The sequence below is a fragment of the Leucopleurus acutus genome (assembly GCF_964270905.1).
Source record: "Leucopleurus acutus genome assembly, chromosome: 3".
NCBI lineage: Eukaryota > Metazoa > Chordata > Mammalia > Artiodactyla > Delphinidae > Leucopleurus > Leucopleurus acutus.
This window is the reverse complement of record NC_139145.1, coordinates 31,067,930-31,092,349: the sequence shown is the minus strand read 5'-3', so window position 1 is coordinate 31,092,349 and position 24,420 is coordinate 31,067,930. Positions and strand designations below refer to the sequence as shown.

The 24,420-nt window shown below is 43.4% G+C and overlaps 1 protein-coding gene across 1 annotated transcript in view; it reads left to right on the top strand.

Annotated features, from left to right (window-relative positions):
• Positions 1–24,420, top strand: part of DOCK2 (dedicator of cytokinesis 2) — a 407,441-nt gene that overhangs the window by 89,736 nt on the left and 293,285 nt on the right. Inside the window, exons 23-24 of the mRNA XM_082836577.1 lie at positions 12,636–12,744; positions 23,918–23,988. Coding sequence (XP_082692703.1) covers positions 12,636–12,744; positions 23,918–23,988 — 180 coding nt within the window. The remainder of the gene's footprint in view (positions 1–12,635; positions 12,745–23,917; positions 23,989–24,420) is intronic.

The window sequence follows — 24,420 nt, the reverse complement described above, 5'->3', positions numbered from 1 at the left end:
ATTCTTAACCACTGTGCCACCAGGGAAGCCCTGGGAGTCATTTTTATTGAGAGGTTTTCTAGGGCACTGTGTCTACCACAGTGTCAGAAGTGGAAGTCTTTAAACTTCACTGCAGCCAGAATGATCTTTGCACATTTCAGGTCTGACTGAGGTGCTCACCTTCTTAAAATCCTCTAATTTCTTCTCATTGCTCTTAGGATGAAGGCAAAACTTCACGTGCCCTGCGAGGGTCTGGTCCTGGCTGCCTGCCAGCCTCTTTTCACCCGGCTTACCCAGATTTTCTCCACTCCGGATTCAGGGGCCTTCATTCAGTCCCTCTGACCCACTCGGCTCCCTTCTGCTGCAGGGCCTGTGTGCTTGCTGACCTGTGGATGGAATGTCCTTTCTTCTCCTTTTCTCCTAGTTCTTTCTTATTCTCCTTTCCTGGGTCACCTCAAGCTTCACTCCCTCAGGGAACCTATCCCTGTATTTTCTGGCTAGGTCAAATCTCTTTAAATTCTCATTGCCCATGTATTTTGTCTTTCAAGTATGTATCACAAATAAATATTTGTTGAGCACCTATTATACATCAATTACTGTGCTCTCAAGGAATTTGGAAAGAGAAATAAAAATTGACACCCAAATACATATCATAGCTGCCATTTTACATATTTGGGGGTTGATTTTTGTTTCTCCTTATAAATTCCTTGATAGCACAATGATTGGTGCATAGTAGGTGAGCAACAAATATTTATTAGTTGAAGTAACTATCTCATGGAAACCTTAAACACAACTGCTCAAGCCAAGTAAAAGTGTCCTTCTCCTAGCCTTTAGAGAGTCCATTATTTTTTAGTTTTCCCTTCCCTCGTCCCTCATGGCTTGCTCTCTGTGTTTGGTTTCAAACCAGGTACGCACAACTGGGTCATTAAGGTCTGGTGACTGAAACGCAGCCCTGGGTTTTAAAGCTCACCTCTTTGGATCAGGACCCCTCTTCTGTGATCAACATTTCCTGTTCTGATATGATTTAATGTGATAATCTGGTGCCTCCTCCATTGTAATACATGTTAAAAGGTGGCCTCTCCCAAACCCCAGAAACCAGTAGAGAGCCTGTTGAGGGCCCTGCCCGGGAGCTTTGGTCTGCTACACACACTGCATGTCCTGCTTCTCTGAACCTGGAACTGTGCCATTTTCCATTTTGGGGGTATCCATGGGGCAGGAGGAATGTGTGCCTTGTAGCTAATTCACAGGTCATCCGAGGCCTGGAAATCTAATTTCCCTCTGAGCATACAGCTGCTGAAAGGCCTGTAACTCAGCATTTATTCTTCCTTACATTAAGCATCAACACACTGTATACCTGTCCCAGGTACACTGAGCCCTAAAACTTGGTCCTTCTTTTTAAGCCCTTGACTTGATAATGAAAGTTTCTAAAAGTGCCGTTGAAGTATTTGTCTAGTGGTCAAGGTTTTGGTTTGCATTAGCAATCAAGTGTTTACCCGACAAATATTTATTGAGTAGCTACTGGACCACTCTGCTAAGCACTGGAAATACGACAATGAATCAGAGAGACTCAAGCCTAGTCATGGGGTTTTTAGTCTAGGTGGGAAGGGAGTCATTAAGCAGGTAGTCGTGTGGGCGCATATGAAATTAAGAGAGATGTGTGTGTGAGATGCCTTGAGAGCATGTAACAAGGAGATCATATCTCATCATGAAGTCAGGGAGGTGTCCTGGAGGAAGTGCCGTCTGTGACCTGAGTGATGAGTAAGAGTTGGCAGGTAAAGAGGAGGAGGGTGTAACTGGTGAAAACAAAGCTGGAGGGAGGTCCCTGAGACAGTAGAGAACTTGACTCAGTTGAGCTGTGGAAAGGCAGAAGTGACTGGAATACACTGATGGAGGGATGAGAGTAGCAGTAGATTGCCTGGAGGGACAGGAAGAGACAGATCTTGACGATCCTTGAAGGTCAGGCCATGGCATTTAGACAATATCCTGAGGGAAATTGGGAGCTATACTGACTCTTTTTTTTTTTTTTTTTTTAAGTGTAGTTGATTTACAATATTGTGTTGTTTTCAGGTGTATAGCAAAGTGATTCAGTTATACATATATATATATATATATACACATATATATTTGTATTCTTTTTCAGTTCTTTTCCGTTAATTATAAGATATTGAATATAGTTCCCTGTGCTATACAGGAAAAAAAAAAAAGGGATTATGAACAAGTGAATGGTATGATCACATTTGTGTTTTTAAATTGGTCCCTCTGGCCAATGTGTAGAAAATGGATTGAAAGGAAGTAAGAGTGAAAGAAGGGAGATGGTTCAGAAACCTCTACTGGTGAGAGGTGACGGGGACTTGGATGAAGATGGTGCCGATGAGGATGAAGGATGGTAAATGGCTTTGGTGACTGTAGTTAACAATACTGTATCATGTACTGGAAAGTTGCTAACAGAGTATATCTTAGAAGTTCTCAACAGACACACATGCACACACACAACTGTAATTTTGTGAGGTGATGGATGTGTTAACCAGCCTTATTGTGGCAATGCTTCTGCAACATATACTTGTATCACATTATCACGTTGTACACCTTAAACTTTCACAGTATCATATGTCAATTATATCTCAATAAAGCCGGAAAAAAATGGTTTGGGGGGGTGGAATTAATGGGGCTTGATGACTGAATGACCCTCAGGCTCTTCAAGATCCACCCTTACTTACCCCAGGCTCTGGCTTGGGCAGCTATGAGGCCATGTCATGTTGGGGAGCTCTGCAGAGTGAGCAGGGTTGCCCTTGGATGATTGTCATACCCCATGCTGACTCTTTGACAATAGAAGCCAATTAGGAATCCTGGAGGTTTCCCTCAATGATAATGTGTCTACTTAGAGATGAGTGACCCGGTGCCCAGAGTGATGACAATAGGTGACACTACACAATGGTGCTGACATCTGTTCTAGAATTCAGTCCGGGGACACAGACCACTGGTCTTTCTGCCACACTGACCTCTCCTGGCAACTTCTCTGGCCCTCAGCCATCCTACCACTCAACTGACGATTCCAGTAATGCAAACCTCACCGTGTTTGGACTCGACACTTCCTCAGGTGTTCCCAGATTTCAAAACAAAGAGTTTTACTGCACATGCATTTTTCAAACCAGCACCATTAGTAAAGAAACTGTTAAAAATTCTATTTAATTCTACACACCAAATGTCAAGGCTCTCAGTGGAACAAGATCATGTAGCCCGGGGTTACTTATACTTCTCGGAAAACCACAGACTGAAAGGGCACAGTTTAGATGGTTTTGGCATGACCACCGTTTAGAGTAATACTAACTTGACATTTCTTAGGCAAGTGTTTCTCTAGAGGCAGTCCGTGCCAAGAACCAGGAAGTAGGTGAGAAGTCAGCATCTTGATTCAATGATTGTGGAGGGAAAACTGCCTCCAGTTGTATGGCCTTGAGCTAGACCTCCTGGCTCCAGCTCTAGTTCCTATGATGAGAATGAGAGAGTTCAGGAAAGACCCTGGGGAAAAGGATTGTTGTAGAAAGGAACTGGAGGCCAAGAAACATTCACTCCCCACCCCTACCCCCCCAAAAAGAGTAGAAAGATCTTTTTAAAATTAAAGGCAGTATTTACTTGTTATAAAATCAGAATATAATATAAAAGTGTATAAGGGGACTGTTGATACAATCCCTTTTCTAAGAGGTAATGAAATGATCAATTTAATATACAGATTTTACAAAGTGTGTATGTGCGTGTATGTGTGTGCACATGTGTGTAATTATTCTGCAACTTAATTTTTTTCTGTTATGATGTAGAGAATATTATGCTTAGTAAAATAAGTAAGAGAAAGACAAATACTGTATGTTATCACTTACGTGTAGAATCTAAAAAATAATATGAATGAATGTATTTGCAAAACAGGAGCAGACTTACAGATAGAGAAAATGAACTTGTGGTTACCAAAGGGGAGAGGGAAGGGGGGGAGGGGCAAATTAGGGGTATGAGATTAACAGGTACAGCTACTGTATATAAAATAGATAAGAAGCAAGGATATACTGTATAGCACAGAGAATTATACCCATTGTCTTGTAATAACCTTTAATGGAGTATAATCTGCAAAAATACTGGACATTATGCCATACACCTGAAACACGATATTGTAAATCAACTACACTTCAATAAAATTAAAAAAAAAGATACCAAGGACACCTCCCAGGTCATTAAAAAACTAAAGGAAGAAATGGTAAGAGAAGCAGTCAAGACCTAGTTTCTTTTTAGTACCTAAACTTTTTAGACCAACTTGGCCTGAAGAGAAAGAGCTGGAAGGACTTTGCTCAGTATTAGCTTCTCTTTCAAGTAGATGATGTAATCCGTCTTTTTCTCTATATGTCTTGAAACTGTGGAAGTGTGTGTGTGTGTGTGTGTGTGTGTGTGTGTGTGTGTGTGTTTCTATCCTTAGGAACATTGTTTTGGGAACACTCAATTTCTAATTATATTGAGGAAAAGACCCTGAATACCATTTTTCATGCTAATGGAGAAATTTACCTAAGTGCAGACTTAGGCAACTTAGTTCTTCCTGCCAAATTACATAAAGGTTGCAGCTCCTCTCAGTAGAATGAAGGATGGCACAGGGCATACATCACACTCTATTCATAACTTAGCTTTTGCCTGCATTTCATTACCTACTTACTAGTAATTTATTGTACAGGGTTGCCATATTTTAAAAGTAAAGTGAATGTTTTAGATGGATTGTTTTTCTTTCATTTCGTCCATATTGTTAACTTCTATTTTTTTTTTAATTTAAGCTGTTTACACTTCTACCTGAGGCAGTTTTTCTTCAGTGATTGCATTAAGTTTTGTGCATTCATTCTAGACATTATTCAAAACAGGATACCCCACACTCTGAGTTTGCCTTTTTTTCCCTCTCATCTACAAATCTTTCTTCCCTGGGGTGATTTACAGGAAGAAGACTGTTTAGTGAAACTTCTTTGCAGTTTGCCCTAAGGGGCAATCCACCTCAAATGTCAGATTCTGGAGAAGTAGCAGCTCAAGTAGAAATAATTTTGTCAATGACAAAAGGATTGGCACCAGGAACTGGTCTGAGCCCTGCCTGTGGACTGGTGGTAGTATTCAATTCAATCAAGTCTTCATGAAATACTCTCTGGCCACCAGAGCTGCTTGCCAATTCACACTGGCAACTTTGTAGTTATCCTAGCCCTTTCTTATATAGTTCCTTTCTAATAGGGTACAACTTTACTCTTTCTCTTCTGAGAATAACTCCTTACATTTCAACTTTGTTACCCTTCAAATGAAATTTTCTCTGGCCGCTGTTGAGCTGGGCAGCTCACTCCAGGCTCATTGCACCAAAATTCCATGTCTTAATCTGCAATTTCTGATTCATTTCAGGTCCATAGCATAGACCTTGGTGGTGGGAGAGGGGGTGGCGATGGTGGTGATGACCACGTGGGGAAGAGCGGAACCAGAGAGGGGACCCTCTCTTTCATAATCCCTTTCCAGCCCTATTGCTTTGATTTAAATGTGCCTGCTGAGTGCACTGAAGGGTTTCTTTCTATAAGCAGGAACGATAAATGCAAGGATGATTTTCAGACAGACTCAGCTCCTGGTTTGCCTACAGTTATTCTTTATCCCATATGGTAGGGATGTGGAGAGAGAGACAGAGACAAGAGATAGAAAGAGACACAGAGAGACACACAGAGAGACAGAGACAGAGAGGTAATAGAGAGGTGGGTAGGTTCTGGTCTTAGACTGCTGTGAATTTTCCAGAGTAATTACTCTTCTGAAACCATGAATGGCTTAATGGTTCTCTTTGTAAAGTCACTAATTTACACCTCCTGTAATAGAGCGAATTATTGGCTCAGGGGTAGGAATACCAGCCAAGTAACCGTGGATTTAGAGCCTGAACAAAAAAAGGTGAGAGCTAGCCATCTCACTTCCCTACACAGTTGCAGGATATCATCCCAGGGGCAAATGATGCTTTCCTATCCACCTGACTTGTTCCGGTCCCAGGGATCTGCTCTTACTTTGCTCTGTTCCAGGAGGCAGTATTGTTTAGTGGTTGAAGGAGTGAAATTTGCAGCCAGACAACTCCTCGGCTCAAATCCTGACTGTGCCATTTACTAGCTGGGTGAACTTGTGCGGTTAGCACAGTGCCTGGTGCATATAGTAAATGCTTAATAAGTAGCAGCTGTTAACAGTATTAGTCGTCTTAGTGGTAAAAGTTATGATAAAAACTAAAGGTGGCAGAGCTGAAGATGACTATTAATAGCATCCTCACGATGTTGTTTAGGTACCGTTAGCATTAGCTGAACTTCTGTGAGTTCTGTGGATTCCTAAGACATTTCTGTACATCCACATTGAAGGTGCTGAAGTTCATTCATTTAATAATTTATCATTTGTTGATGCATTTGCTTAAAACTCACTTTTGTTGTTCCATGCCTCTTGCTAGACGTGGGGATATTATGACAAAATAGCCTTGATTTCTGCCTGCACGGAGCTTATCCTCCAGTGGAGAAGACAGGCAAGTAAGTGGTGATGATAAAGAATGAAGTATTCTAACAGGGAAGCCTCAGTCATTGTGACAGTCTGCATTAAATGCTGTGTGCAGTGCATATCATTCATCTAAGGAAATGCACTGGGTAAGTGGCCTCCCTTCTACAGTATTCCTCATGTCCTGGCATCGCTGGGCACACAAAAGTATCTTGACTTGTATGGCAAGGTAACAAAGTGGTGTGGTGAGATCTCATTATTTAAGTAATTTTGCTCAGTTCCGTGTAAGATCATGGAGACATTTAAAATAGAATTTTCATTTTTAAAAGCTTCCAGTGAATCTGGTCTTGCTCCCAGGCACTTGTGAAATGAGTCAGGTGTGTGTCTTGCCAAGAGCAAATTGAGGCAAAAGATGTGACCAGGTAAGGGAGACAGAGGCAAGCCAGGCCCAGGTCTAATCCTGGGGGCCTTTCCAGGACTTCTGGGAGGAAGGAGGGAGGCGGGGGACAGGCTGTGCTGGTGGCATGGGAGGGGGGCGAGGTGCTGAGGGCTGAGAGGGACCTTCAGGTAGGTGGCTCACTGAGATCAGTGTCAGCGGGGCCCCTGCTCCTTCCTCTCAGCTTCCATTCCCCTTGTTCACGCCTCTTTAATTTTTTTTCTTTTCTCATATGTAAGACGTAGATAATAAGAGCCTCTATCAAATGAGCTAATCCGTGCGAGGAGCTGAGCACAGTGCCTGAACCTTAGGAATCACTCAGCAATAATATTAAACTTTTATTGTTCAGCTTTTCTCGCTACCCGGCAATATATGATTTACCTGTGGGTTTGCCTCCTGACTTCTTGGGGCTGGGGACTGGGTCCTGCTCCCGTCTCCCTCCACTGCAGTGCCTGGCACACAGTGGGTGCTCTATAAATGGCAGTTGCGTTTATGAAGTGGCTGACTTCTTCCTCCTAAGACTTTAGAAAGCCAAAAGGAGCGGATCCAGAAGAAACCAGTGCTACTATATAACAATAGTTAATAGTTATTGAGTGTTAACTCTGCACCAGGCACTGTGCTAATCGCTTTACATGCATTATTTTAATGTAGGACAACTGTGTGGGGCTAGTACCATTTTACTAGTGAGAAAACTGAGCCTTCTAGAGATGAAGAAACTTAGCCAAGATCACCCAGCTGACAAGTGTCATGGCAGGGTTTGGAAAGCGACACAGTCTTACTTAAATGTCTGTGTTGCCTCCAAGAGGTGGGTAGGAAATCAGGAGGATGCCTGGGAATGTGGCTCAGGGGAGCTGGACGTCGCCGAGGTATGAGGTATAGAAATGTAAAGAGGCCGGTACTCAGGAAACACTCCACCCTGGATTCTCAGGTGGATCTTCCTCCTGGCTTTCTGCAGCCCGCGGTTGCCTTGGTGCGATTCTGCTTCCCTGTGCTGCTGGCCTGAGGTGGGCGTCTCCGTCTTCGGCTGAGGCTTTAGGTACCTGCACAGAGAAGGTGGTGCAAGGCATTGTACGCTCCATGTGGGGCCCCATTTGCATTCAGTGAGTGCTCAGCTGTGCACAGCGTCTCCTTAATGAATCACATGCCAGCCGAGCACTGCTGTATTTATCCCAGCCCCGGGAGCTGAGTGCCCGCCGTGGTTGGGCTGGCATGCCCCAGAACAGCGCCTCGCAGGGTGTTCCAGTTTTTCTTGTGGTCAGGGCCTTTGGGCCCTTCAATAATTCGTCCCCTGGCGGAATCAGCTGGTTTCTAGGTGCTCTGAAGCCAGAAAAAATGTTTCCCTCCTGAAGCTATATACAGAGAGCAAGTGTTAAAGAAGGACCTTGAAACCACATCTGCTGTGCCCTTGACTTCAAGGCCACATTTAAAGCCTTGCAGATAGACAAGACATTATTTTTCTTTCCTCCTTATGCTTCTCAGGGGAGGTCCCATGGTGCTGAATGCCCCCCTCACCCACCCCCACCGCCATCGGTTTATTTCTTCCACATAATCTAAAGGTTTTATGTATTTTTTTCCCTTAGTCACTCCTTCTAAGAAATATTCCTTTTATTTACGTACACTCAGATCAGAGAGTTTGCCAGTATGATCACTTCTGTGCTTAGGAATCAACAACAAGAATTACTGATATTTACTTAACACTTGTTAAGTGCCAGCCATAGTACTAAGCACTTGAGATGCACGATCTCATTTTTTTCACCTTAAAATAACCCTTCGAATGAGCATTATATCTCTGTTTTATCGACAAGGAAGGTAAAATTCGGAGATGTAATTTGTCTGAGGCCAAACAGCCAGTCTATGGAGGAGTCTAGCTAGACAGCAAAGCTCTTTACACTAAATAGTTTTTTGCTTCCTTTCTTCTTCCCAACTGTAGTCATTTTCTTCAACTGTTCTTCCCATTCCCAGCAAATAAAAGCCCAGGCTTAAAAATTCACACACACACACACACACACACACACACACACACACACACACACACAATTGATAAGACTGCAACGATTTTGCTTAATGATGTAGTCAACTGTAAAACGCAAGCCATTTCCCCAACAGAATTGTTTTTACCCTCTATAAAACTTCAGCAGGTATAGAATGTATTTCCTTCCCTTGACTAGAGTGTGGTGTTAAGGTACTTAACTTGTGACATGAATAGCAGGGAGCAGCTTGGATTCCCAGGGAGGCAGGTACCCCAGTCTTGGCTTCATAAGATCTGTGTCACCTGTGCTGTGCTGTTAGGTTCTCAGAGCATAGAAGGAGAAGAATGCTGAGTTCTGGATCTAGCTATGCCACTGGTGCAGTCTGTGACCTAGAGTGAATCACATGTCTTGCTGGTAGAAATTAAATTCAGTTTCCTAAGTTTAAATTTGAGTGGAAAGCCTCGACTTGATTGTACCGCCTAAAAGTCTCTTTTCCTTCCTACCTCAGTCAAATAACCTTTAAAAGATGGTAATGAAGCTGAGTCACCTCTGCACTCAGGCCCTCAGTCTCTTCATCTGTACAATAGGAAGCATGGACCCAGTGCTCACTGGCGTTCCCAGCAGCTCTTGGTTTAGAACCCCAGGGAGCTGCAGGAACAAGCCCGTCTCACCCTGCAGAGCTCTGACTGGACAGAAGTTTTCAACGAATCCAACCAGGGCTAGTCTAAGCAAAAAAAAACAGGGAGTTTATTGGAGGGATATTTGTGCAGCTTATAAAATCCAAGAAGAGTTAAATAACCAGACTCAGGGTTGTAAGGAACCAGGGTAGCCTCAAAGATCTCTTCAGCAGGAGTTCATGAACTTTCCTCCTGGAGCACTGCCTTAAGATGACTCCCAACAAAGCCCATTTCTGTGTTTCTCTGTTAAGAATGATGAATTCCAGGGAGGGAGCTGCCATGGGACTATTCAGTTATGGGAGGTGGGCTGGGGGTGGGGGGCGCTAGGGTCACCAGCAGGAGAAAGCTGCTGGAGACCATTTTTGTTGGCAGTACCAGTGGTTCCCAAGAAGAGGACCTGGTGGGATCCCCTCCGCCCACCCCGCAAGCCACACACACATACGGCCACAAATATACAAATAAGTACGCCTTACAGAGAAAGTCCATACATGGTAAATAATGATGTAAATTATGATGAGCTCACCATGGGCAGCCACGTCTGGCTGTTAAATGTGGGAGGGAGACACCATAGACCAGGAACAGGAATTACGATGTCGCTTATTAGATGTTTTCAGGCGGCTGTGGCTAGAGGAAAGAGCAAGGGATTTCAAGGCAAAAGTCTTGAAATTAGCTTAGCTTTGGGCACAAAGAAAAGCTCACAGCACCGTCTCACAGGGAAAGCATCACCACTTTGAATTCAGACCCTCCTCCCTTCCTCCCTGCCAGACCTGGTCTCATCTTTTCCACTTTGATGGGATTTGGGCAAGTCTCAACCTGTTGAGAGTTTTTTATGTCTTTATCGGTGTAATACTCCAACAATTAACAACAACAAGACAATGGCTAGCATTTACCAGGGCCCGGTGTGTGCCAAGCACGTCACATGTGAGCTGGGCTCCTCATAATCCCTGGACACAGTGCTGTGACAGCCTGCATTTGCAGGTGAGAAACTGAGGCTTACAGGAATTAAGAGAGGTAGTAAAGCATTGAGCACAGTGGTCTGCGAAATGATTGAGAGGGAGGCTTAGGTGCCGATGGCCAGGTTTGAATTCTGGCTCCAGCACTTACTGGTGCGGAGTCCTTGGGCTTAAGTCACCAACCTGTAAAATGGTGATAAGGATGGGGCCCCTTACCATGGTGTGGTGATGAGGGTATGTGAGTTAATAATGCAGACAGTGCCTGGGGCAGAGTGATCCTCTGTGATGTTTGCTGTTATTTATAAGGTCTTCAGTTAGTACTGGGCAGAGTGGAGATTGGAACCCAGGCTGACTCTAAAACACATCGTCTATGGCAGAACATCTCTGTGTTCAGGACTGAGTGGTGTAGGAGAGGGGAGAAGGGAAAAAGAGAAGGAGGAATGGGACAGGTGGGGACAGAGAAGGAGAGAAGCCTTAGGACTCCTGGCTCCTCTCACAGCCTTGTCTCTATGACCTTGAAGTAGATACCCAGAAAGTCAGCAGCAGTTTCCGGATCCCTGTAGTGGATTGAAATATCTGGCATTGACTTCCCCTTAAGCTTCTTACTTCAGGAGGCTTTAGGAAGGGGCCACCTAGGAAAAAAGAAGAGAAGGAGACACAGAGAGTGACTGAGACAGAAGAAAGAGAGATGAAGTCAAAGAGAGAGAGAATGGCAGAGGGACACCTAGAGACTGACAGAGAGACAAAGTGAGTGATACTCAGGAGAAGAAGAACAGAGAGACGCACACTTGAAGACAGAGAAAAGAGGTAGGAGAGAAGCAGGAAGAAAAGAGGGGCGAGAGCGTGGGTGGGGGATTGAGTGGAGACAGCGCTGAGGTGGCTGTGATGGACCGCTTGACTGGTGATTGATGGAGCAAATAAACCCCTTAAGTGTGTCGACGTTTTATCTGGGGAAAGCACCTTCACGGCAGCTGGCAGCTCAGTGGTGTCTGGCTGTGTAGGGCTGTGACAGGAGACCCTCTTTATCTGAATGGGAGACAGAAGCACCCTTCTCTGTGTTTCACCCAGGATGCCACAGATTAGGCTGCAGATTTTTTACCCGTTGGCAATAAAAGCTTGTTTGGAGAGGCCTTGGGGTGAACGACACTCCAAGGCTGGGCCACGAGGGCACTGAGACTCAGGGGCCTGGAGACTGATTTTATGCAAGGGGATGGTTTCTATAAAAAGTCACATGTATATATTAGACAGGCCTTGAAAATCTCTGCAAGGATATCCTTAACGGTTGCTAATTTTATGGTAGGATTAATGAGGAGTCTCACTTCATAAGTAATGCATTTTTTTTCTTTTTACAATATCAATGTAGGGCCTTTATAATCAGAGGCAAAAAAGTTTTAAATTAGGTATCAAGTACACTCCTGAAATAAGAGGGCAGGGAGAATGATGGCCCCTGATGTGGAACAGACACAACTGTATTCATCCGACAGCGGGCAGTGGCTAAGGGGAAGTGTATTTGAAAATATTTCTCCTTGATACTTCCAAGATACTTTGAAAGTCTGATGACCACAGTCTCCCTCTGATTCTTGCAGAAGGATGAAATTATTAAGGTCCCCTCAGCTTGGATGAGTTTCATTCCTTTGAGGTCCTTCAGGGTTTAAAAAAAGGCAGGAGGGGGTTTCCCTGGTGGCGCAGTGGTTGGGAGTCTGCCTGCCGATGCAGGGGACACGGGTTTGTGCCCCGGTCCGGGAGGATCCCACATGCCACGGAGCAGCTAGGCCCGTGAGCCATGGCCGCTGAGCCTGCGTGTCCACAGCCTGTGCTCCACAACGGGAGAGGCTGCGGCCATGAGAGGCCCGCGTACCGCAAGGGGAAAAAGAAAAAAAGAGGCAGGAGGGGGCGGTTTATTATGCCGAGTCAGTTGGATGGTACCTGTTCTGGGGACCTGGGTTTCCCCTGAGTGGCATATGCAAGCAGCGACTGCTGAATCAAGCCCCCTCCCCTTAAGTCCCTGTCTCCACCCCTGTCTCTTCTCAATTTCGAATGAAGTTTGTGGCTGGCACACACTTTCAAAGGTATTGCCTGTTGGCTTGAGAAATGACTCAGATGTGTCTTCTTTCAGGCTTTACGAAGGCAAGGAACAGATGGAGTTTGAAGAATCCATGAGACGCCTCTTTGAATCCATCAACAACTTGATGAAAAGTCAATATAAAACAACCATCCTTTTGCAGGTTGGTTTACACTACAAAAGAAAAAAATTCTGTCTTTTCCCTTGGTCATCTGATAGATAACAGCATAGTGAGATAACGTCTACTTTTGCTTGAATACGCAGCCATGTGTTAATTGAAGGCCTGGGCTGGGCCTGTGGTGTAAGGATCGTGAACACCAAGGGCTCCTCGGAGCAGGAGATGGCATATTTATTGTTCGTTTCCCATGAAGGTAGTGGTGCCTCTTCTTAAATAACTCTGAAGCTTTTGCTCCCTGGAAGGAAGGAGGTCAAACCCGATCCACTTCTAGTGGTGAGAGAAGTTAAGTTGTCAGTCTCTTAAATCGTCCACTTTTTATTCTCCACACCATAAACTGAGCTCCCATTTTGGGGTGAGAATGTCCTCAATAAACAAGAGATATTTTGGAGAAAATGGGTCCTGTAATTTAGTGGTCCATGATCTACAAACTCTGTAAATCTTTGAGAAACCTTGAGGTCTAACCCTATGTTTGAGAATGAGCTTAGCAGCCAAGAGGCTGAGTGAAGAGGCTGTTTCAGGGAGACTTCCTGACTTTCACAGCATTTATTCACAAGTGTTCGGGAAGAGCTGCCTCATGAGTTAGGAAGAAGAAAACCCAGACACATTGATTTAAACCAGTGGGTTAATGCAGAGTACCTCCTCTTCTTTTGATCAGAGTTTTCTTTTTAATTGCTAATTTAAATACTCACTAGCTAGCTATGCCTGGGGCTGCCCAGCCTCTGGTTAGAACGAATGAGGTACTAGTTCAGCCAGAATGCAGGTGAGGAGGCAAAGGCAGAAGTCTCTCTGGGGAGTGTTGGCTGCTAACATGATGGATTCCAAACTTTGCATATTAAAATCCCTTGAGGATCTTGAATAAATTCTGATGACTGACTACCACCAGCAAACATTCTAATTTAATTAGTATGGAGTGTGACTAGGGAAAAGGGAGTCTAAAAATCTCCCAACTTGATTTTAGTATGAAGCAAAGTTTGGGAATCACTCTGCTAACGGCTTCCTTAGAGGGGAGCTTTGTCTCGTTCATCGTTGTATCCTCAGCACCTAGAACAGTCCTAATACATAGTTGACGCTTGATAAATACCTGTTGAATGAATAGCCCTCGGAATAGGTGTTCAGATCTCTGTTTTATAGATAAGGAGATTGAAAGGCTCCTAGGCACTAAGGGGTGTAGCTGGGATCCGGATCTCTTTCTGCCTGGCTCTAAAACCATGCTCTGAGCCGCTCCATTACACTGTTCTTTATGCTACACATTTAGCACCTACTGGGGATATGGTGGTTTTCTCTGAAATGAGTTGGGGCTGCAGTCTTACAGTTTTCACCTTCTCTTCCCTCTTGCTAGTCTTTTTTTTTTTTTTTTTTAAGTCCTCCCTCTATTCCTCAAACCCTCATCATTTCAAAGCAAAGGGAGTAACGGGAGCAGGGGGCAGCATGAAGAAATATGACGAGAGCCAGAGCCTATCACCCCGGAGGCAGAGTGATTTCCACACCTCTTCACACTGATATCACACTGGAAGCAGCTGATTTCCAGTGAGAGACCACACAGTGAGTGTTAGGATATCCGGTGACAGCTGAGGATGCCCGGTTGCAATGAGAGGCTGTGGCATTGCATCAGGTCTGAAATAGGCTCCAAGGAAGCTGAAGTGTGAGGGAGCAGAAACGATGGACAAACAGAGGAAGCCGGTTGGTGGGGAGGAAATCGGAGTAGATGCCCCAGAGAAGCAGAGGTGCCAGGAGAGAGACCGCATGACCTTGAGAAAGACAAGGGGATAAGCCATCCTAGAGCCACCCTTTCCGATTTCAGCACCTCTTTCCCTGTGATGAACTACAGGTATTTGGGGGGAAGGAATAAAGGGCAGAGGGAACAAGAAGGTAGGGAAAGAAAGGAGGAAAAAAAGAAGGAAGCAAGGAAGCAAAAAGATGAGCCAGGAGAATTTCTGGTCCTGAGGAGACCTGGGTCAACAGAATGTTCTTCTTGATCAGCAATATGATTTTACCCTGGATTTAACTTCTCAGTGTCTCTGTTTCCTCATCTATAGAACTTCACTGTTCGGATCAGATGAACATTGTCTGCAAAAGAGCCAATTATAAAATGCTATGCAAATGCAGAGAGCCAATAGGATTATTATGGCTTTGGCATGAGTCAGTAAGAACCTAGGTTCTTATTGTCTGGGTAACTGTGTTAGAAATGTCTTGTTTTCCAGGTTACGCTGGTTTCTCCTTATGGATTTCTACCTTGAAGTCATGGAAAGGAACTTTGTCTCTTTTTAAATTTACTTTAAGGGTCAAATTTAGCTTCTAGGAGTTACATAAAATCAGTGATGCTTTCCATCTATTCCTATGGTTGTTGAAAAGTTGTCAAAGAAGAATGTAAAGTCATATTCAAATACAGAGAGCAATACCATTTGAAAAAAACTGAATGCTGTTTTAGGGTGCCAGGAATGGGCCGATGAGGGGAAAGGAGTCAAGGCCATTTGATGTTAGCAAACCCCACACAAGAGATCTTCTGCAGACTTTGACATTTGCTACAGGAGAAAGAGCTTTGGATTTCGAGCCAGAGAGATCTGGGTGGGAAATGGGGCATGGCCCCTTGGGCAGGTAACACTGGACAAATCACTTCAGTTTCCTGGGCCTCGTTTATCCTTTTATAAAATGGGAAGTCTAATTTAGAGGATTATTGAGAGGATTAAATAAAGTAATGCACGTAAAGCATGGTGTGTAAAGCCTGTTACATAGTTCCATTTAAATAATTTTTAGTCATTTATATCTCTCCCTCCTTTACCTCATCGTAAAACAGAAGCCTTGAGGGCATTTTCCTATAGTGGAATCTGGAAGGGAATATTTTTGTTTCTAACCCTGTCACATGAAGTCGAACAGTGTTAGGTCATCCAGTTATTCTGTTAGATCAAGAAACAGATATAAATTTCAAGGAGGATAAACTCACAAGAACTGACTCTATGAAAAATAAAAAAGGAAGGGAAAGTTTCACCAGTGAAATAGTACAACATGACTGTAGTCTTGATTCTGAGCCTGCATGGGGGTACAGTAGGAAAGAGTGCTGTGATCTATTAGTAATGTCTGCCATAAGTTTTGGATGAGAGCACGGATTAAGAATGCCAATGATTGACATTCTAGTCCAGACTTTCCACTTCCAGCTGGGTAGTGGCTTAGGTGGAAACCCTAATTCATGCCTGCCTCAGTTCAGAGTAAAGCCTATCTGGTTCAATTTAGCTTTGCCTATTGTGAGTTTTGGGGCCCAAGCAAGTTATTTCTCAATGTCTGAGTTTCATCTGGCTTTTGTGAATTGCTTTCTGTGGTTTTCCTTATTGTTCAGAGCTGGCATGGCAGTAGCTCACCCAAAGCTATGGAGAATTTAAAGCTAGCCATCCAAAGAGGGTAGAGGGAGCATTAAAAACATGTTCCACTGATTGAGTACTTACCGTGTGTCAGGCATGAAGCTGACCTTTCACATGCAGTGTTTTTAGTCCTACCAAAGGTCTGCAAGGAATCGCTGTCTTCAGTGTCCACAGAAGGCTCATAAGGTTAAATAATTCATCCTAAATTATACCTATTCATAGTGGTGGAGCTATGATTTCAATCCACCCAGCTCTTCTAACTCCAAAGTTAATATTCTTCTCTAAGCCACAACGAATGGGTATGGCCAGGGGTTTCCACGTGTTTTCAAGAATGGGCTGTATGCTCAGAAGTCCCCATGTGTGCCAGCCCTGTGAATATTGTTGATAAAACTGATGGCAGAATGAGACAGTCAACACCAGACAGTTGTGAATTGGATGTAGCTCAAGTGTGAGTAATGGCCATTTGGTGACGTTGTGCAGACCCATTAGACCCATTCTCCTTTAGGTCATGATTCTTTATAATTCTCCAAGTTGATGGTATGAGTGGAAATAAATAAGCAACTCATAATTGTATGATATGCTCCCTTGGCCACTATGATCGCCACACATGATTGCTAATATAGCCACTAGAGTGTCCAGGAGTGCAGGGGGCTCTGCCTTTTAGGTCTCCAGTATCTGAAACAGTGGCTGTCACATAGTGGGTACTTGAATATCTTTTGGCTGAGTGAATGAAAGAATGAATACTAGTTTGCACTATTTTATGTTTTAGCATTTATTATGTGTCACATGCTGAGCTAAAACCTTTACATATACTGTTAGCTTATTTGATTTTTACAACCACCACCTTATTAGGCAAATACTCTTCTTATCTCTACTTTACAGATGAGGAAGTGGAGGCTTAGAGAGATTGAGTAACTTAACCACAGCTGAGAAGTGGCAGGTCTGGGACTTGAATCCAGGCTGTGTAAGCCCAGAGTTTGAAAGTATGGTTTCATTAAAGAGCTGAGTCTTCAGGCAAAATGCTAGGTGGCTAAGCAATGAGCAACGTAAACAACAGTACAGATGGACAGACGTCTGGTCTGCAGTTATGAAGTCAGGCTAATTAAGGAGGCCTCTTCCTTTCCTCTCTTTTCATTGTTAAGTTTTGTAAAACACCCACATGTCCGAAGTAAGGGAAGAAGGTGGTTCCTTCTGGAGAAGTGGCCTGCAGGCTGCCCCCAGAGGTAGGAGAGGGGAGACGCATATTTAACAGCCAGAGCCGGAGTTTCATCTCAAGTTGTTAAATGATTCTTTACTGTCCCCTTCGTAACCACCTACCCCATACTTAAGGGCAGTACTTGGGAATGTTGGATGTATGGAGGGTAGGATGAAATTCTGTTCCAATGAGGTGCTGCAGTCCCATTGATAGCTCTTATTTTTCATTTAATCGTCACATCAACCCTATAAAGTAGGTGACTTTATTCCCTTCATTCTCCTGATGAGGAAACTGGAGCATAGAGAGTTAACTTCCCCAAGGACACTCACGTAAAAGGGACCCACCTAGAGTTGAACTTGGCCTCTTCAGCCAGCCATTTTAAACACTGGATTCTCCTGCCTCATGCCAAGACTCAGGGGCCAGCACACTGTTGGGTTACAGAAAGCACAGAGACATTCATATCCCAGAACCTATTGGTCCCTCTTCCCTTCCCTTTCACTGAAAGACCAGTGGCAAGGGTGAATGTCTGGGGAGAGTGGATGTATTTTCCTCAGGGACAGCTTAGCATCTATAAGGAAGCTGCTGCTTCTGGTCACCTGCGGTGAATCCCTGTAACACTGTTTGTCCAGTTTCCATGGACCTTGACTGTCCATTACTTGGCTAAAATAAAAGGGTTGAAAATTGATGGGATGGGAATATTGTCAGAGCTCTTGAATGAGGAGGATGTCTAGTGTTCTCGTATAACCTTGCACCATTGCAGGATGTGTTCTTTTGCCCAGAAGTTTGTGTCTGCTGGCACCAACACTGTGCAGTCTTGGTTAGAATGAAAAGGAGAGGGCGGGGGGAGATAAGGAACCCTGGAAACACGTAGAAGACAAATCCCCGTTGAGCTTGAGGGAGTGCAACTGTGTGGTTTTGATTTTTGTTGCTATTTTTAAACATCTGTTGTGTGCTAGAAGCCCAGGATTATCAGCTCTGGTGAAGTCCATCTGGATAGCAATCATTTCAAGTGTTTTCCTGCGGCTTCTCTTAGGGCCACAGTAAAATCACGATTCCTTGATTTGGGGCTGGCTCTCTTCCTGTGGCCTGTACCTGGCTTCTGGCAGAGGGGCTTGGAATCGATGATTCATCTAGGAAATTCACTTGGTGCCCCATTATAAACTAATTACTGAGCTGGAAAATGTTGTCCTGGTGGCCATTCTTGCAACCTTCATATATGTGGTGAAGAGGATTCTTACCTTAAGGCATATCAGAAAAACTGTACCTTCTTTCAAAAGCCATTCTCCTGAACGGGAGATGTTTCTTTATCTACCTCCTCCCCCACTTCAGCCTTGTCTCCTGTATTAAAACCTCCACACTTACCAAGATGGAAACTTTTCCTAAAGCAGGGTAGGCAGTAGCAGAGCGTACTGGTCCGAAGCCAGTTGGACAGAATCAGGTACATATCTTTGCTGTGTATGCGGCTTATTAGCTATGTGGCTTCTGGCAAGTTATTTTTACCTCTCCGTGCTATCATTTTCCTCACTGGTAAAGTGGGATGACAGTGTCTATTCACAGAGCAGTTGTAAAAATAAAATGAGATCATGCATGTATAAAGTTTCCGATAATGGTTTGCTATTTTGATTAATATATTTTAATCCTAATATATACACAGGTATATGTGTATATATATGCACATACACACCTACATAAAAACATCTGTTTGTTTTTATTAAATATTATATGTGATATAGGGATATACACTATGGGTTGAAAGTAATAACACAGGAATATAAGTTTATGTGCAATAGTAATATTAATGAGAGTAAAGATAATAACAACAGTAGAGCAGCGCAGTTCGCAGGAGGCCAACAGGTCTAGAAAGCCAAGCTGTTTCTAATCCCAGACCTTAGAAACTTGCAATGAATGGAGGTCTCCAGTGGGTCTTATGGCTGAGCTCTTCTGCCTCCTGGGAGTGCTTGGTGGTAGTGCCTGCTTGAACCCACCTGCTATCACTCCACTCAGGTGTGTCAGGGCTGTGTGAAGGTGAGGACTGTGGACAGGCCTCCTGAGGCCAGTGCTGGCTGTGACAACAGACTTGGCAAACTTCCTGTCCCCTTTGGAAAAGAAAACCACAGGCCTGCCATTTCTCTGTGAGGCCCCCTGGACCAAATGGAAGTTTAATAGACCTGTCGAGGTGATAATACCCTTTGAGTCTCAGCATGACAACCCCTCAGTTTGTTTTACTTTACTGCCAGCCCAGGGCTGGGAGGCTGGGAAGCTTGGCTCCTTCCGAAGCAGCCCTTGTCCCAGCTTTGCCCAGCTCCTCCTTACTAATAGCTGAAGCGTTTAAGTGTGAGTGTCCATGTGGACACCTGGTGATAAGTGCTCTACAGTATCACTCTGAAGCCCTGGAATGACATGCAGCCCTTGAAAGCCAGCAACTTGCTGCAGACACTGAAGTCCTGGCTTTCCCCAACTCGCCGGGAATTTCTTTTCTGTTTCTGTTCCCTCACTTTGGTCTTAATTATGATGAGTCCATGTTACACTTTGTCCAGGTGCTGGGTAATGAGGGCTGGTGTCAGAGAGATGAGATAAGGAGAGATCCAGCACACACACTTTTGGGGGCCTGCTGCATGCTGGGCATTACAATAGCTGCAAGATATACTTTATTTTGCATCATTCCTCTCTGCCCCACATGAAGATGCTGAGGCTCAGGGGGTGAAGAAATGGGCCTCGGAGCATATGCAAGTGCTGGGTGGAGCACAGGGATCCCCCCCCACACCCCCGCCCCAGGTGCCTGTGGGCCCAGAGCTCTATGTTTCTCAGCCTAAGAGTGAAGGAAGGAGCAGTTTGCTAGAATGCTTAGATGGGCTTTTATCAGGGTGTGTGCCTCAGATGTCTCTTTAGAATGTAGGGGTTATACGCTGGCAGCCCACGGGAGAAGTGCAGCCTGCAGGTGTGTTTGATTTGGCTCGCACTGTGTTAAAACAAGTGAACAAGAATGACTCATTCTTTAGACAGAGTGTGGGTTCCACATACCTCCTCACTTCCCACTGGCCTGTGCTCTTCTCATTTCACTCTTTCCGCTGCTTTCCCAGCCCTGCAGGCATCTGCTTTTGTCATATCTTGATGTTTCCTGATACAGATGGCCTGACCAACTAGGCTGAAATGTACTGTATACTATAATTGCCTGGAAGAATGTCATAATGCATCCTAGCATATTAAAATTCTGAAAAGTTCTGCCAAAAAACCCCCTCCAGAAACACCTTACTGGTTTATCTTTGCTTAAATCAAACTTTCCTCTAATTATTTGATTGCAGTTCCTTACCCCCGCACCTTTCCGCCACAGAATACCTAACATCATCCTATGGGAAAAGGGTGTCCCAATAGACCCTAGTTTTAGAAACATTCACTTTGGAATCTTGTTATCTCTTGCCATCTTGATTTGAAAAAATAAAGAATAAATCTCTGGACACAAAATCCAATAATGTAAAGAAAAGATCTGACACATCTGACAACATACAAATTAAAATCCTACTGTGCAATGAAAGATACGATAAACGAAGCTAAAAGACAAGCAACAATCAAACTATAGGACAAGCAAGAGAAAATTCTTGCAAAATGTGTTACTGCAAAGGGGTTAATTTTTTTTTAAACATCTTTATTGGAGTTTAATTGCTTTACAATGGTGTGTTAGTTTCTGCTTTATAACAAAGTGAATCAGCTATATACATATATATATGTGCCCATATCTCCTCCCTCTTGTGTCTCCCTCCCACCCTGCCTATCCCACCCCTCTATGTGGTCACAGAGCAGCACCTAGCTGATCTCCCTGTGCTATGTGGCTGCTTCCCACTAGCTATCTGTTTTACATTTGGTAGTGTATGTATGTCCATGCCACTCTCTCACTTCATCCCAGATTACCCTTCCCCCTCCCTGTGTTCTCAAGTCCATTCTCTACGTCTGCATCTTTATTCCTTTCCTGCCGCTAGGTTCTTCAGAACCATTTTTTTTTGGGGGGGGGGAGATTTTTTGATGATGGCCATTCTGACAAGTGTGAGGTGATACCTCATTGTAGTTTTGATTTACGTTTCTCTAATGATTAGTGATGTTGAGCATCCTTTCATGTGTTTGTTGGCAATCTGTATATCTTCTTTGGAGAAATGTCTATTTAGGTCTTCTGCCCATTTTTGGATTGGGTTGTTTGTTTTTTTGATACTGAGCTGCATGAGCTGCTTGTAAATTTTGGAGGTTAATCCTTTGTCAATTTCTTCATTTGCAAATATTTTCTCCCATTCTGAGGGTTGTCTTTTCGTCTTGTTTATGTTTTCCTTTGCTGTGCAAAAGCTTTTAAGTTTCATTAGGTCCCATTTGTTTATTTTTAATTCCATTTCTCTAGGAGGTGGGTCAAAAAGGATCTTGCTGTGATTTATGTCATAGAGTGTTCTGCCTATGTGTTCCTCTAAGAGTTTTATAGTGTCTGGTCTTACATTTAGGACTTTAATCCATTTTGAGTTTATTTTTGTGTATGGTGTTAGGGAGTGTTCTAATTTCATTCTTTTACATGTAGCTGTGCAAAGGGCTTAATATTAATGATATATAAAGAATTCCACACCAATAAGAAATCACCCAAAAGAAAAATGGGGAAAGAATATAAACAAGCTATATATAGTAAATACAGTTTTTCAATAAGTATAGAAAAGGTGCCCACCTGGACTAGATCCAAAAATTCGCAGATTGCAGCTGCAAATTATATATCAGATTGACAAAATGAGACAGATTTGTATACTAGTGTTAGCAAGGTTATAGGGAAAGGAGTAGAAGGAAATTGATTACTGCTTCTAAGTTAATATGACATTATCTCCTAAAACGTATATGTGTATACATTTGTATGTACATTTGCATATGTGTACATACATTTTACACACTAATTTCTCTTCAAGCAGCCCATCCATCACACAGGGGTTCTCACAGATACACAGATGTATATTTTAATATTTTCTTATCACTTATTTTATAATAAAGAAAAACTAAAGATAGCATGGAGTCCGTCAGTAAGGAGGACTTGGTGTACCCATGTGAGCACTGTTGTGCAGTGATTAGAAATGAAGAGTGCACTCTGTGAAGTGATGTGCAAAAATACTGGTGATAACATGGTTAACTGCAAAAAGCAAGTTACTGAACTGTATAATCACACACATACATGTGCACATGCACATGCATGCACACACACACAAACACATACTTGTTCATGCATAGAAAACAGTTGGGACTCACCACAATATTGACAGTGATCCCTTCTGAGGAGTAGGGATTGGGGCTGAGGTGGAGATGTGGGACTTCAGGGACAATTTTCACCCTAATACTTGTGTGAATTTTTTAATATCAAACATATAATACTGACTTGTAAAAATCATAACTAACAAGAAAAAAAAGCGTGGAGGCATGGAGAAAAACAGTGCTATCTGAGGGTTGCAAGGAGTGGCTCTGTAAGTAGCCTTCCTGATTTGGAATCCTGGCTCTGCCACTTGCTAACTTTGTGACCTAGTTAGTTATTGAATCTTGATGCCCTAGTGGTTCCTGATCTATGAAAATAGTGTATCCCTTGTGGGCTGAAATAAGGTTTAACAAAATAATCTAACAGCATGGTGTCTGCTCCACTGAACACTCTCAGAGGATAGTCATGATTGTTATTTATGTTAACTAAGAAGTGCAACTGTATATGGCTAGGATAAGATTTTCTTTAAAAAAAGAATTTTCTCTATTTTAATTTTGGTCTGTTTGTAAAAGGATGATACTTGTTGACTATAAAACACTTAGAATATACAGAAAAATAAGAAGAAAATATAAAATGGATACATCTACCAGATTTTTAAACATTATTTTCCAACTATGTGACTTACAACTCCTCCTGTGGAAATTACAGTCTACTCTGCTGTTTAGCAAATGGTGCTGGTTTGCAAGGGCCTGGGTCTTTTTCCCGCCTATGGGTGTATCAGTTATCTTGCACAGAGGACAGAAACAATCCACCACAATGCCCAGTTTTCCTAACCCAGCTAGTGGACCAAAACACGCTGACGATTGTTCACAAATTGGCCAGGGAGAGAAAATAGAAATACCTCAGTGCATGTCATCCTTGCCACCAACAAAACAATTCAAGCTTACCATCTTCCAATAAAGATAGAAGTTACCCTTATTGAGCACGCAAATATGTCTGGCTCTCTGCTGGATGCCACATTTATATTATTTTGAATCTGTACAATCCTGCAGAATAGACATTATTTCCTCTGTCTTATAGATAAGGAAATTGAGACATCAGAGAGGGTAAGTGTTTTGTCCAAAGTCACCTGGCCACTAAGGAGTAGACCCAGGATTTGACTGTAAGTGTGTATAACCTCAAAGTTTTTGATTGCTCTACTCTGCATTTCTGCTCCCTTGAAGACAGAAGAAACTCCTGAAAGAAGTACACCTGGTGTTTCAATCTACATGCAGAGTCTGAATCACTGTAGCAGTGCCCAGGATTCAGGATCATTTTCCCTTGATCTGTGTTATGTTGCAAAGTATTCTCACCACCAGGCAGAGTTGTTGGCCGTGGGCACTGCTCATGTTTATTTCACTTTCTACCTAGGTGGCAGCTTTGAAATACATCCCATCTGTCCTCTATGATGTGGAAACCGTCTTTGATGCAAAGTTACTCAGGTGAGCTTATGGTGTGTACTTTCCTGGGCTCTGTTGTCAAGCCAGGGATTCAGAGGGAGAGGAGAGCTCTTGTGGGTAATTCCAGCCAGGCACTCAGCGCGGGGCCAGGGAGGACACATGGTCAGAGCTTCCTGCAGGGATATTGGTGTGGGATTTTTACAGTTTCATTGGGTTGTGTCAGATTTGGTGAAAACCAACTATAAAGTAAACATCCTTCTTTGACAATATCAGTGATGCAGAATACGAACATGTAGGTTAAAAAACTGATGTTTGGTGTAAATGTCTCCATTTCACCTGGGCTTGAAGGTTATTTTGGGGTTCCAGTCTTTGCCCTGTAAGCCCTGTAGTTACAAATGGAGAACAACCTATGGACACTTAATGGGATAATGAGATGGGCTCCCCTTCACTCTCTCCTTCTTCACCCCATTCCTC